The following is a 12,616-nucleotide window of genomic DNA, read 5'->3' as shown; positions in this document are numbered from 1 at the left end:
ACCACTGATTATGCATGGATTATTTTCTTCAGTCACACTGCTTTGTAGGGATAGCAATACCCGTCAGTGATGTCATCTTCTAGAACAGACCCGAATGTATAGGCATATTGTGCCAACTGGGTCCCAATCAATGACCTAGGTAATGCCATCAGAGCAACACTATTATTTCTTGTCTGAACCCTCCAAGCCTGTAGAAATAAATGCTAATCTGATGCAAGTTTAAGGAATGTGTTGTGTGGGAAAGAAAATCAAACCTTTGTTTACTTTTATTTACATCGTAACATGTACTTACAGAAAATGCATCACAGAATTAATACATTATATGTTTTTATTAATACATCATATGTTTTTATTTTTGTATTAGTAGCAGATTAAATAACTTATTAACAATCACATTTCCTCGGATAAGAATATTGCTATCAAGGATATTTCCTAAAGAATCGCTACTTAAATGTATATTCACATAGCATGACAGTACCCTTTTGCAACTGTGGAATCAGAGTGATTTGGCAGCATTCTTGATAGAGGAAGCAACATTGTTTCATTGATTGAGATACGAAAAAATCTGAAAGATTTATAGCTTTTAGTTCCATCTCTGCTTGCTTTGAGATTCATTTGATTTATTCTATTTATCTTCATAATGAGCATAATAAGGACTTAAGCAGATTTAAAGTTTTTCAACATCTGGAAGCCTAAGCTTTCTGAAGTGAAAATGTTTCTTGAAAAGATGTAAAGGAAAAAGATCCAGTCGTTTAAGAGTATGCACTGAGCGCCTTCTACAGAGTTGGACAGGTTCTGCGGAGGGACTTAGGGCTGTTTTTGAAGCCTGCACATCCGGGACACCCTAGCCAAAGCCCCTTCCTCGTCTTCCAGGGGGCGGAGCCGCGGAAGGCAAGGGCTGTTCCGTCGCCCCGCCCCCCTCGCCGTTCCTGCCAGTTCCCCGGGGGCGGGGCCTTATCGGCGCGCGGCCTGAATCCCAACGACAGTAACCCGGATTCGAGCCATGGCTGACGGCTGCCGGACGCCTCAGGCTCGGGCGCTTCTGCAGCAGTGCCTGCACGCGCGACTACAAATTCGCCCAGCTGAGGGGGACGCTGCGGCCCAGTGGGTGGAGGTAATGTCGGCCCGGCAGCTCTCGTTATCCTACGGCGCTCAGGGGCGGTTCTTTACGCGTTGTCTGGGTCACTCGGTCCCCGCCCCCACTGGTCCTCCTGGGAACCGAGTAGGAGAGCAGCTAGGTACCGCGGCTTGTGCCATGCGCTGCGCCGGACTTCGGGCCGGTGCGCCAGACACTGCCCCGGCGGTCTTCCTGGCTGCGCTTTATCTTTCTGTCCAGCACCACTGTTCCCGGCGCCAGACATTCCGACGAGGAGGAAAGTGCCTCTCTACTGGAGAGACCGCGTTTATTTGAACCTCTCTCAGTCCGCGTACCTGAGCTCGGTGGACTAGAGGCCTAGTAGTTTCAGACGCCCTGCTGCTCTGGCCTGGGCGGAGCTGGACTGGTTCAAGTGTGTAGGTTAGCTTGCTTCAAGAGTTCAGATCTAGTTTGATTTATGCCCCACCTTATTATGTTGATTGTGTCTTGACTTTAGCACAGAAATGATATTTTCCAAGACACAGTTCTGTTTCAAGAACGTTTTGATTTATTTATTTTGTTTTGTTTTGTTTTTTCTTGCTGGTTGATCCGAACCCTGGCTTCTCCCACGCTTGGGCAAACTTTCTACCACTGAATTACAATCCCCAACCCAAGAAACATTTTTTGTTTGTTTATTTGAATTTGACTAATTTCCACCTAAAATAGATCACTCCTTGTATAATAATGTTGCACTGTTATCAAACACATTTCCTCCAAAGAATTATGAAACGTTTACATTGAATTCCCCCTACTTGCTTACCTGCCTACCTGCCTTTTCTTGATGTCCTGTCTCCCATTACATTGCAAAAACAAGTGAAATGTTTTTTAAGTCCTTAGTCATACATGCGGAGTAAGTTAAAATATAAGCCAGGGAAGTCCATAATTAAGACTTTGAGTGATACTCAGAATCTTTAATGTAGTAAAATTTCATTCACTGATCTCTGAATTGGGTCCCAGACCTAGCATTTCTTAACAATTCTAGTCATTATTTTAAACACTACACATGAACTATGATGCGTGGGTAATTATTTTTAAGTCAGAATCTGTTATCCTATGCTGATTTGGGAATTTTTATGTGCATTAAATTCCTGTATTCTCACCTCTCTTCAGAAATTCTTCTTCCTATTTCTTATTTTTGTTGTAACCTTTTGTTGAGGTTTTAATTTGTCTTGCATGTTTGAAATTGTGTGGTTTTATATTTATATCTAGAGACTCACCTATTTAAATTGTTGCTTCCTGGCACTGTAAACTTCTAACTTATCATTTAGAGTATTTCTGAGCCTCTTTATTTTTTTTATGTTCTTCACACCACATTTTCTTATGCAAAACCAGAGATATTTTATTGCAGCCTTCCAAGCTATCAGTTTTGTGTTTATAAACTTTAAAAGCTATTTTTAAAGACTTCCCTTCTCCCACACACAACTATATTAAAGAGATGACAAGTGATTACATGGTGAGAAAGCATAAATTCTTTCATCTTTCTCACACCTCCTCTACCCTGTTCTATTATCAAAGTTCTTTTTTTTTTCTTTTTTAGAAATAGCCTTTTAGATATTGAAAGATTTGAAAGCTGCTTTGCTTGTTCTTAGTTTCATTCATGTGGAACTATGGTGTCACAAATTTAATGTTTTTCTTCCTGGGAATTGAACATTTTTAAGCTACTGTGAGAATTATCTGTACTTTTCTTCATATTTGAAATGTTTTGTAACAAGCTACAGGAAAGTGACTTTGACTTGAAAAGAGGAATCTGGTTTTTTAATACTTATTTTTTGTAGTTGTAGTTGGACACAATAACTTTATTTTAATGTGGTACTGAGGATCGAACCCAGGGCCTTGCACGTCTGAGGCAAGCGCTCTACTGCTGAGCCATAACCCCACCCCACACACACATCCCAAAAAAGGAATCTATATATTATAACTTCAGACCTATTATTGGAATAAACAAAAAGAAAATAATGAGGAGGTAATTTGGTTACTGGAAAGAACAGGTATCTGTTTCTGGGAATTATTAGGTGCTTAATTCTGACATTGCAATGTACAGCGGTGTATGCTAAAGATTTGGGCTCAGTGAAAAGACTTGTGATAGTAGTGTAGCTTGCCAGCCCATCATTATGGGTATGCATGGGAGGCTCTTGCTTTTGATTCAGGGGCACATTTGCATTTTTTAAAAATGACTCCTTTTCCCGTAAATCAAGTATGATTGCAGAGCTGCATTTATATTTACATAGAAAACCATTTAGATAACACATAGAGCCCAGAAGATACAGTTGAATGTTAATACAATTAACAGATAAATTGAGTCCTATCATATATAAAACAGTCCTATCTGTAAACTGCTTTGGAAGTTAAAATGTTAAATAAATTGTGTGTTTGCCTTTAAATTTATTTATATATTCTCATAATAAACAGGTAGTATTTTCTATGAACCTGGCACTGTGTTAAGCACTTTACAAATATTAACTCATTTAATCTCCATAATAACTTCTAGAGTCAATGAGGCTCCTTGATCAATTAAGTTAATACATAGAATCAAAAGTTGAACAGTTAACTCAGCAGCAGAATCAAAATTATTCTTTCTTATAGTCTCTTACAAGAGCTATTTTTATACTCCTGATAACAACCAACCTTGTCATGTAGAAGTTATTAACAAATGTTATATTTAAAGCAATAACAACAATAACAAAAAATAATCAGGGTTTCCTGGAATTTATACCTTGTTTTCACTATATAAGTAAGCACATTAGGGGGAATAAAGAGGATATTATAAAAAGACATCAGTTACACTGTTGCTTATTTATCTCCTATCTGATAGAGTATGAATTCATTTGGTGTTGAATAAATGGGCCCTGCTATATAAATATTTCTTAAGTTTGTCATCCTTACTTACTGGGAGGAGGCTGTCTGAAAGTCCTATTGATTTTAGTAGAGGTAAATTGCTGTTGGTAGTATTTAAAAAAAATATTTTTAGTTATAGATGAACACAATGCCTTATTTTATTTATTATTTTTATGTGGTGCTGAGAATCAAACCTGTAGCACCTGCAAGTGCTCCACCACTGAGCCACAACTCCAACCCTGTTGGTTGTATTTTAAGTGTAATTTTTTGAAAAATAATTTTGATTGAAACTTTAAAATATTTCATTTTCTTATATATTCATTTAGAAATCAAATCTATTGTAAGTCTTCTTTCTTTTCTTTGATTTGAACCTCCAAGTTTGTAACAGTTATAAAATTTTATTCACTTACCTCTACAGCTCTGTGTAGACTTCTTTCTAATCTGAGCTTTCTGTGATGATTTCTTATAGGTTCAGAGAGGATTAGTGATCTATGTGTGCTTCTTCAAGGGAGCTGATAAAGAACTTCTTCCAAAAATGGGTATGTGGTTGATGTTTTTTTCTTTTTTGGAAGATGGAGAAAGAACAGCAATAGGCCAAAAAAAGAGAGAGAGAGAGAGAGAAGCACAATTATTTTCCCCCTGGTGATGGGGATTGAACCCAGGGCCTTGCACATGCTGAGAAAGCACTACCACTGAGCTACATCCCCAACCAAGAAGCACAATCTTATTTGTCCTATATATGTTATTATTCAACTCTGTGTAGTATTGTTGGCTTATTTTTTTGCCTGTTACAAAATTTAAAGTGTGCATATATGGTAGAATTCTTTTAAAACATCTACATCATTTCAGATGGCTTATAGGTTGATTTAGAAGAGTAGACACACAGTTCAGCCAAGGATACAGAAAGTTGTTAGAAGTAGGGTGGCCACATAGGGAGAAACAGATGCTGTGTTTCTTAATATAGTTTCCATTATCCCCAGATAACAGAAGAGTCCATAACAAGCAGTGTATGACATTGTATATACAGGATGAGTCCCATCAAACCTGGACAGTTCAGATTTACATCATTGTTATCAAAGAACTTACATTGATCATTTATGTACTTCTTTGTAGGAATATGTATAAATACAGTTCTTCTAGTTCTTGAACCGAATTCAATGTTATCTCAGCCACACCTCCTCTGGCTCCATAGAAAGCAGAATAAATGTTTAAGGACCTCTGAAAAATTTTGCCTGCAATTTTTGAAAATCCTGGATAATTCATAGCACTGCACATTCCTTTTGATAACTATATAGGTTCAGATGTACCAAATCAACTAACATGTTGTCTCAATGCAGCATGTCTCAAATACAGTTCTAACAAATATGCGCGTGTGTGTGTGTTTGTGTGTACTTCATAGATATGAAATAATGGAGCTATTCCTAAGATTGAGGGGCAGCACCCATTATTTGGATTAGTAAGTATAAACTGAACACAGTGGCATGTACCTGTAGTTCCAGCTGCTCAGTAGGATTGTTTGAGTGTAGATGTTTGAGATCAGCCTAGGCAACATAGCAAGACCCTGTCTCAAGCTTTAAAAAAAAAAAAAAAAGAAAAGAAAAAATGAAATTACACAAATGAGTAGTTGAAGCTTGTAGAAGTTAATCTAGAAGAGGTTCACATAATAGAACTCAAGGACAAATAGCTTGACAAAAAGTCAAGCTAATGAAGGGAATTTTATATTCGTAGATCAAACATGTTTGACAACTATGTCAAAGCATGAAACTATACTTAAGAAGGGACTGTGATGAGGGCTGGGGTTGTGGCTCAGTGGTAGGGCACGTGCTTTGCATGCCTGAGGCACTGGGTTTAATCCTCAGCACCACATTTAAAAAAAAATAGATAAAATAAAGCTATTGTGTCCATCAACAATTAAAAAAAAAAGAAGAAGAAGAAAGGACTGTGATGAGTGAGATGGAAAGCTAGTAACTTTTAAGTTTGAAATTTGAATCCAGAGGATAATAAGGAAATTTCGAAGGGTTTAAGAAGAAAATGAGAAAATATTTTGTCTTCTGACTTAAAGCTGACTTTCTAAAGTTGTTTCATAGAGATGTTTTGGGGGTTTTTGTTTTGTTTTGTTTTGCTTTTTTTCCAGTAGTGGAGATTGAACTAGGGGGCCTTGTACATGCTAGGCAAACACTCTACCACTGAGCTACGTCTCCAGCCCCTCTCATAGAGTTGTAAATAGATCTTTATCATAACAGCACAAATTAAGTCCACCAAATTCAAGCTCTATTTTGTTTTATAATGATTAAATCCTATGTGCTTCTGTCTGTGTCTACAATTGTGAGTGCACTTTAAATACATGTATAAGATTGTGGTGAATTAAAAATGCTTATGAGGCCTGCCTTTACTCTTTTAGTGAATAATCTAACACAAAACTTCATGATTTACAGTAAAGAGCTGTATGACTCTCATTCTGATGGTCTGAGTACAGGGAAAATAAATGCATCCATATTGATAGCATTAGTTTGTATTTTCCTGTATTCCAGGAGGCATAGTAAGCCAATGTTTTGGGATTCTCTTAAATCCCACCTCATATTTATTACATAGATTCAGATCTTTCCAATCTAATATTTCATCCCTTGGGAACATAACTAGTTATATCCTAAAATCTGAAATAGCATATTCAATATAGAGATGTGTAGAATCGTCTTCAATTCATCTTTAGTATAATTGAACTGAGATCCAGGGATCTGTCAAAGCTTGATTCCCATATACATCATTGAAGATACTTGATTGATAACCTGTCTTAGGATCTTTTAGTTTCCAACATGCATTTAGTGCATTATCTCATTTTAATTCTACCTACTTATATTTGCATTTGTATTGTACTTATATATACATATTTGTATACCTTTAGCATTGAATTCCAAGTAATAACCAGTAGAGGGAGGTGTGGGGAAGTGTAATAAATTATATTACATCCCATTGCCTGTTATTCCAAAATTGACTACTTAGTCTCTCCGTAGCCAGAGGCCTGCATAGCTGGATAGTGATTTTCATTGGAAAGAAGTGCTCTGGATAGTTATAGTTTCCTTAGAAGCGGTCAATAGGATTGCTGGCTATATAGTAAAGTTCGATTTGTAATAGACAAAATTAAAGGCATTTAAAAATAAGTGATTGTTAAGTGAAAATTGAAGGTGCTTAAAGCATAGCTTGGGAATTTCTTTGGGTGTTTATCTTGGCAGTTTTTTACAAGGTTAATTTTATAATGTTTAGAGTGGGGTCACCATACCAACTCCATACTAATGTTTCCTATAAATCCTCCTATAATCAAAATCACTGACTGCTCAAAACAGGAAGCATACCTTTTAAAATCTGATTTGAGGGCAGGAATGTAAGGTTTCTTTTATCATTTGTTGTCTTAGAACTTTTCTTTGCAAGCAGAAATCATTTATATCTTTATAGAAGTAGGGAGATACTGAGTCTATTTTAGACACTTATTTATTGTTTTGAAAATGGTTAATGTTGAGGTGTAAAGGTTTTCTAACTGTAGGGTTTAGCTACACTTAGATATTTATAGTAGTTTTGACACTTATTAGCTATAGTCTCATAAATGCTATAAAATATCACTGTTTTATTGTATGTATACAAAGATAATGCTAGTAGCCATATCTTTGAATTACTTTTTCATTTCTGACAATGAATTTCACCTGTGTTTCTCCCATGGGTTATATTTATAAAATGGTTAGTCTATGTTAATTGTGCCTTTAAGGTTATGAAACTATAAAATCAGCTTTTTTGTAATGAGATTGAACCTGGAAGATTTGTCATATCTTAAAACTCTAGGTAATTTAAAGTTTAAAATAAAATATTTTTTAATTGTAGATGGACACAAATACCTTTATATATGTATTTTTATATAGTGCTAAAGATCAAACCTAGTGCCTCACATGTGCTAGACAGGTGCTATACCACTGAGCTACAACTCCAGCCCCAGTGTACTAAAATTTTAATTTTGTTACAGAGCAGAATTTTCTGAGAAGGATTTATAATGTTCTTTTCCAGTGGGATTTGCTTATGAAATAAAAGGAACAGAAAGATAAAATCTTGCCATGTATTCCCCTGAGACAACAATATTTAAGGTTTCATTGTACAGTTAATTCTTGAACTTTCTAGATGACTTATTGTTAGATAATCTTAGCTGTCAAGTCAAATTTTAAACATCATGCAGTTTTCTCCATGAAATTTGCTTTATTTTTCATGCTCATTTAGTTTAGTGAAGCACTTTTTAAAATTTAAATAGAGAGTGGTTTAGGAGCAAGAGCTAACAAACTGGGTTTTCAACATGAGATTTGCTAACTAAAAGATTGATGTTTCTTCTTCATGTTTGTTTTTTACTTCAAATTGTTTTGCCTTTCTTCCCCATCTAGTTAATACACTATTAAATGTGAAATTAAGTGAGACAGAAAATGGCAAGCACGTCTCTGTACTGGATCTACCTGGAGACATTCTTATCATCCCTCAAGCCACCCTTGGTGGTAGAGTAAAAGGAAGAAATATGCAGTATCACTCCAACTGTGGAAAAGAAGAAGGGTTAGAACTTTATTCCCTATTTGTGTCTCTCTGTGAAAAAGAATTAGCTGCAAACAGTAAGTGCACTGAAGCTGGGGTTGTAGTGGAACATGGCACTTATGGGAACAGGCAGGTATTAAAGCTGGATACCAATGGACCATACACACACCTAATTGAGTTTTGAGAAATTAAAAGTTAGTTCCTACAGCTATTTTGTGGTATAAAATGACCTGGACTATAATTAGATTTTCTTCCCCTTTGTCTCTTGAATATACTAATGTATAGCATTTTCAGATAAGAAAATCTTGGGTCCCGTAAATAATTGCAACATGCTAATCAGATGACCTTGTCAAGTGACCTAAACTCTGGAGCTCAGTCACTCTGTCCTTCCACTCAAGTATTTGAAAAATCCTTGTTTATTCACTTGATGATCATTAAAGAAGCCTTTTGAACCATATTTTAAAGATTATATACATTTTATTTTGTAATGAAGTAATGTATACAATTAAGAAAAACACATTTCTTATACCCTCAAATTTATGTACTATGTACTAAAAGTAAAAGTCACTGTATGAAAGTTGAGGTGAAATCCAACACAAACCAATTATAACTTTGTCGATTTTGTTTCATTATTTCAGTTTTCTGGTTTTTGTGTGTGGTGCTAGGGATCAAAGCCAGGGCCTTGCACATGCAGAGCACATGTTGTGCCACTGAGCTGTCTTCCCAGCTCAGTTTTCTATATTTTGAATGAAATAATATGTAACTTACTATTCCTTTACTATTCCTTTTAATAATATCTATGAAAATGTAATGTAGAAATGTTATTGTACATTATATTACTTTCCAAGGACATCTAAATGCTTTAGATTATTTTAATAATCTTTAGTACCTCATAAATATGTACAATTGTTATGTGTCAATAAAAATTTTTTGAGTAAAAAAAATATTTAGTTGATATAGGAATCAGGTATAAAACATTCATAGTTGTTTTTATTAAACATATTCACAAAGAGAGATTAATGCTCTGTTTCTCAGTGTTCACCAAAACCATGTATGTCTCAGTTTCTATCTTTGGTTTAAATTACTGAGTTCATAAATTTTTTTAGGAATTTCCTTTCTTGTTGAATTAGATTGCTATACAAGGAAGAAAAAGGGAAGCTTTCTCAGGAAGTTGTTTTTAGTTGACTTGTATTGATTGGTTGTTTTTAATCAGTTTTGTATTGATTTAATGATTTGGAACCATTGTCAATTTTTCTGTTAGTAAATGTTAATATACTAAATATTTGTGCCCTCCCCCAAAATTTATATGTTAAACCACCAATCCCCACTGTGATAATATTTGGAGATGAGGCCTTTGGAAGGTAATTAGAGTTAAGATGAGGACTTGAGGGGTGGGACCCTCATGATGGGATTAGTGTCTTTAAAGAAACACCAGAGAACTACCTCTCTATACTCTCTCCATGTGAAGATGTAGTAAAAGTTTCTCCAAGGAGATGTATATGTCTTTTTAGATGACCACAAGACATATACAAAGCTAGGAAGAGAGCCCTCATCAGAACTGATCATGCTGTTACCTTGATCTTGAATTTCTAGCCTGTAGAGCTGTGAGAAAATAAAATTTTTATTGTTTAAGTCACTCAACTTATGATATTTTGTTGTGGCACCTCGAGCTGACTATGAGAATGATGTAAGATAATAGCTAACACAGTAAACTTTTCAAAGGAAAATACATGAGAAACTCTTAGAAGAAATGAGTCTGTAAAAGGTAAGAATTGTAATGCAAATAATAATAATAATAAGAGAGCTCATGTAAAAAAAATAAAGATTTTAAAAATAGGTAATAAATATATGGTTTTTGCATACTTCTAGACCTGATTTAAAAGATGTTATTTAACAGTGAAAACTAAATATTTCTGATTACCAAAAAGATGAAGAAATTAACTTAAACATCTTAAGTAGCCACTAAAAATTCCTTTATGTGATAATTTCCGTAGGTTTTTATTCCTAATATACTTAAAATTTCTAATTATTGCACAATATCCCATTTTCTCTCTACCCTTCCTGTACTATTCTATTTTGGAACTTGAGAATCAATAACTGGCTTGATAATGAGCTCATTGTCCTTAACTTTTACTTTATTGATTCACAATACACTTATTGAAATGTAATAAACTATTCATAAACTTGCAAACTCCAATTTTCTGAAAAGCTTCTCCAAGGAGATGTATTTGTCTTGCCAAAAGATTGTATTACCTATTTTAAATCATTTTGATTGTATGTCTAGGTAAAATGCTGACTCACAGCCCTAGATTGCTATTTTATAGTCCAAGCAATTCTCTTTTAAAAACTTGATTGAGACACTTGTGGAGAATAGCAATTTCAAGTACACAAAGAGTTATTAAGCACAAGGTGATGTTCAGCTTTCCTTCATTTGCAGGGAGGCTACAACAAGAGGGAAAAAGCAAAAGAAAAGGCATATGAAAATAACTTCGCCTTGGCTCTCTGTAGCTCTTCTGACTCAAGGTGCTCAAAAACCTTCAATATGTTTCTTATTTTATCTTCAGGGTATATCTGTAATGAGGATAGCACTCCTCATTAAATAATGTTCCCAAGGTCACACAATAGGGAGGAATAATTTCCTTCTTTTAACCTTTCTTGTAATGAAACTTGCTAAAGTTGAAATTGACCTTGGGAAAGGCTTATTGTCTCTCATTGTGGATTATTTAAGGAGTAGTAAGATTTTAGAATGTTTCAAATAGGATACAATTCCTTTTTTAAAAGTTTTATCTGGGGTGGGGGCTGGGGTTGTGGCTTAACGGTAGAGCACTTACCTTGCATGTGCGAGACCCTGGGTTCGATCCTCAGCACCACATAAAAAAATAAAGGTGTTGTGTCTAACTACAACTAAAATAATAATAATAATAATAATAAAAGTTTTATCTGTCAATTTAGAAACCTCCTGGGTTTAATTATGAAAATATTGTGTAAAGACAATAGATGTGGCTTTAATATTTTGAATACACTCATAAATTAAAATGAAATACACTTTTACCACTCCTTAGTTAGTTCACATTATAACAGAAGACATGCCATTTATAAATAATATCTACACTAATAACTTGTAAATTAGTAATTTGTTGATTCTATAATGAAGGAATTAAACATCAAATATCAAGATCAAATATCATAGAATTCTATGCCACTTATTTTGGAGAATAAGAAATGTTGGTGTTATAAGAGAACAATGTCATGTCAGATATTTACTATCTGTGATTAACATTGCAGAGGACCTAATGTAACAAAATTTGTATAATTAAAAAATTGTACGTGATTATGAAACTTCAGTGTATTTAGAAGTGTATTGTCTGTTGATTCATTGAAATACAGTTTCTGAAAGGGAAGAACTACTAGAAAACATTTTCATTCTGAAACCATACCTTGGTGATGACTTTTATATTTTATATTATATTTTATTTAGAGACAGGGTTTCGCTGAGTTACTTAGAGCCTTGCTAAATTGCTGAGGCTGGCCTTGAAATCTCGAGCCTCCTGCCTCAGTCTCCCAAACCACTGGGATTACAGGATTACTGGGGTGTGCCACCGCGCCTAGTTTAAAATGTCTTTATGTTGATAGTCTCCCTATTAATTTTCCCTCCTATTGCTCCTATCTCTCTTTTCTACAGACTGTCTCCAAGGAAGTGTTCTTAGAACATGTCTGTAATATTCTAATGCTTAGAAACTTTCATAACTCTTCTTTATCATGAGGACAAAGATTAAACTTCTAAGGTTGGTATCAAGGCTCCCAGTGCAATCACTCTGAACTATAGAAAACCAAAGTTAGAATCTTGAGAAATAACATTTAAAAAGGGCAAAGTATGAGAGGTGATTGGAGATTCTAGAGATATCAGAGAGGCAGAGAAAGAGCAAGAAAAATGCATTGTTAAGTAAAGGTATTTGCAGGGTGTAAACAGTGACAAGTTTTTTTGTTGTTGTTTATTTTGGGAATAAGGGTTTTCAGCCATCGCAGTCCATAGGTGGCTGACTCCATTCTTTGGGACTCATGGCAGAAGGGTATGACAAAGGGAAGCTG

The 12,616-nt window shown here is 35.0% G+C and overlaps 1 protein-coding gene across 3 annotated transcripts; it reads left to right on the top strand.

Annotated features, from left to right (window-relative positions):
* The first annotated feature begins 960 nt into the window (after positions 1-960).
* On the top strand, positions 961-11,866 carry Dtd2 (D-aminoacyl-tRNA deacylase 2). 3 transcript variants are annotated; one of them, XM_076850174.2, is made up of 4 exons: positions 961-1,114; positions 4,440-4,509; positions 8,386-8,548; positions 10,965-11,866. In XM_076850174.2, the coding sequence occupies exons 1-4, from the start codon at positions 1,004-1,006 to the stop codon at positions 11,128-11,130; spliced, it is 510 nt and encodes a 169-aa protein (XP_076706289.1). In that variant the 5' UTR covers positions 961-1,003; the 3' UTR covers positions 11,131-11,866. The 3 variants fall into 3 exon arrangements, with proteins under 3 accessions (XP_076706289.1, XP_076706291.1, XP_076706290.1); XM_076850176.2 differs by having other exon boundaries at positions 8,386-8,604; XM_076850175.2 differs by having other exon boundaries at positions 8,386-11,866.
* Positions 11,867-12,616: the final 750 nt, after the last annotated feature.

Source organism: Callospermophilus lateralis, chromosome 3 (assembly GCF_048772815.1).
Source record: "Callospermophilus lateralis isolate mCalLat2 chromosome 3, mCalLat2.hap1, whole genome shotgun sequence".
Lineage (NCBI taxonomy): Eukaryota > Metazoa > Chordata > Mammalia > Rodentia > Sciuridae > Callospermophilus > Callospermophilus lateralis.
Note: the sequence above shows the minus strand (reverse complement) of the source record. Positions and strands in the feature narration are given on the sequence as shown.

What these genes read in the sequence shown, in the direction of transcription:
- Dtd2 (XM_076850174.2), top strand. Translation starts at nt 1,004, where the DNA reads ATGGCTGACGGCTGCCGGACGCCTCAGGCTCGGGCGCTTCTGCAGCAG. An exon ending in CTGCGGCCCAGTGGGTGGAG is followed by an intron (nt 1,115 to 4,439) that starts GTAATGTCGGCC and finishes GATTTCTTATAG; the next exon opens with GTTCAGAGAGGATTAGTGAT. An exon ending in AACTGTGGAAAAGAAGAAGG is followed by an intron (nt 8,549 to 10,964) that starts GTTAGAACTTTA and finishes CTTCATTTGCAG; the next exon opens with GGAGGCTACAACAAGAGGGA.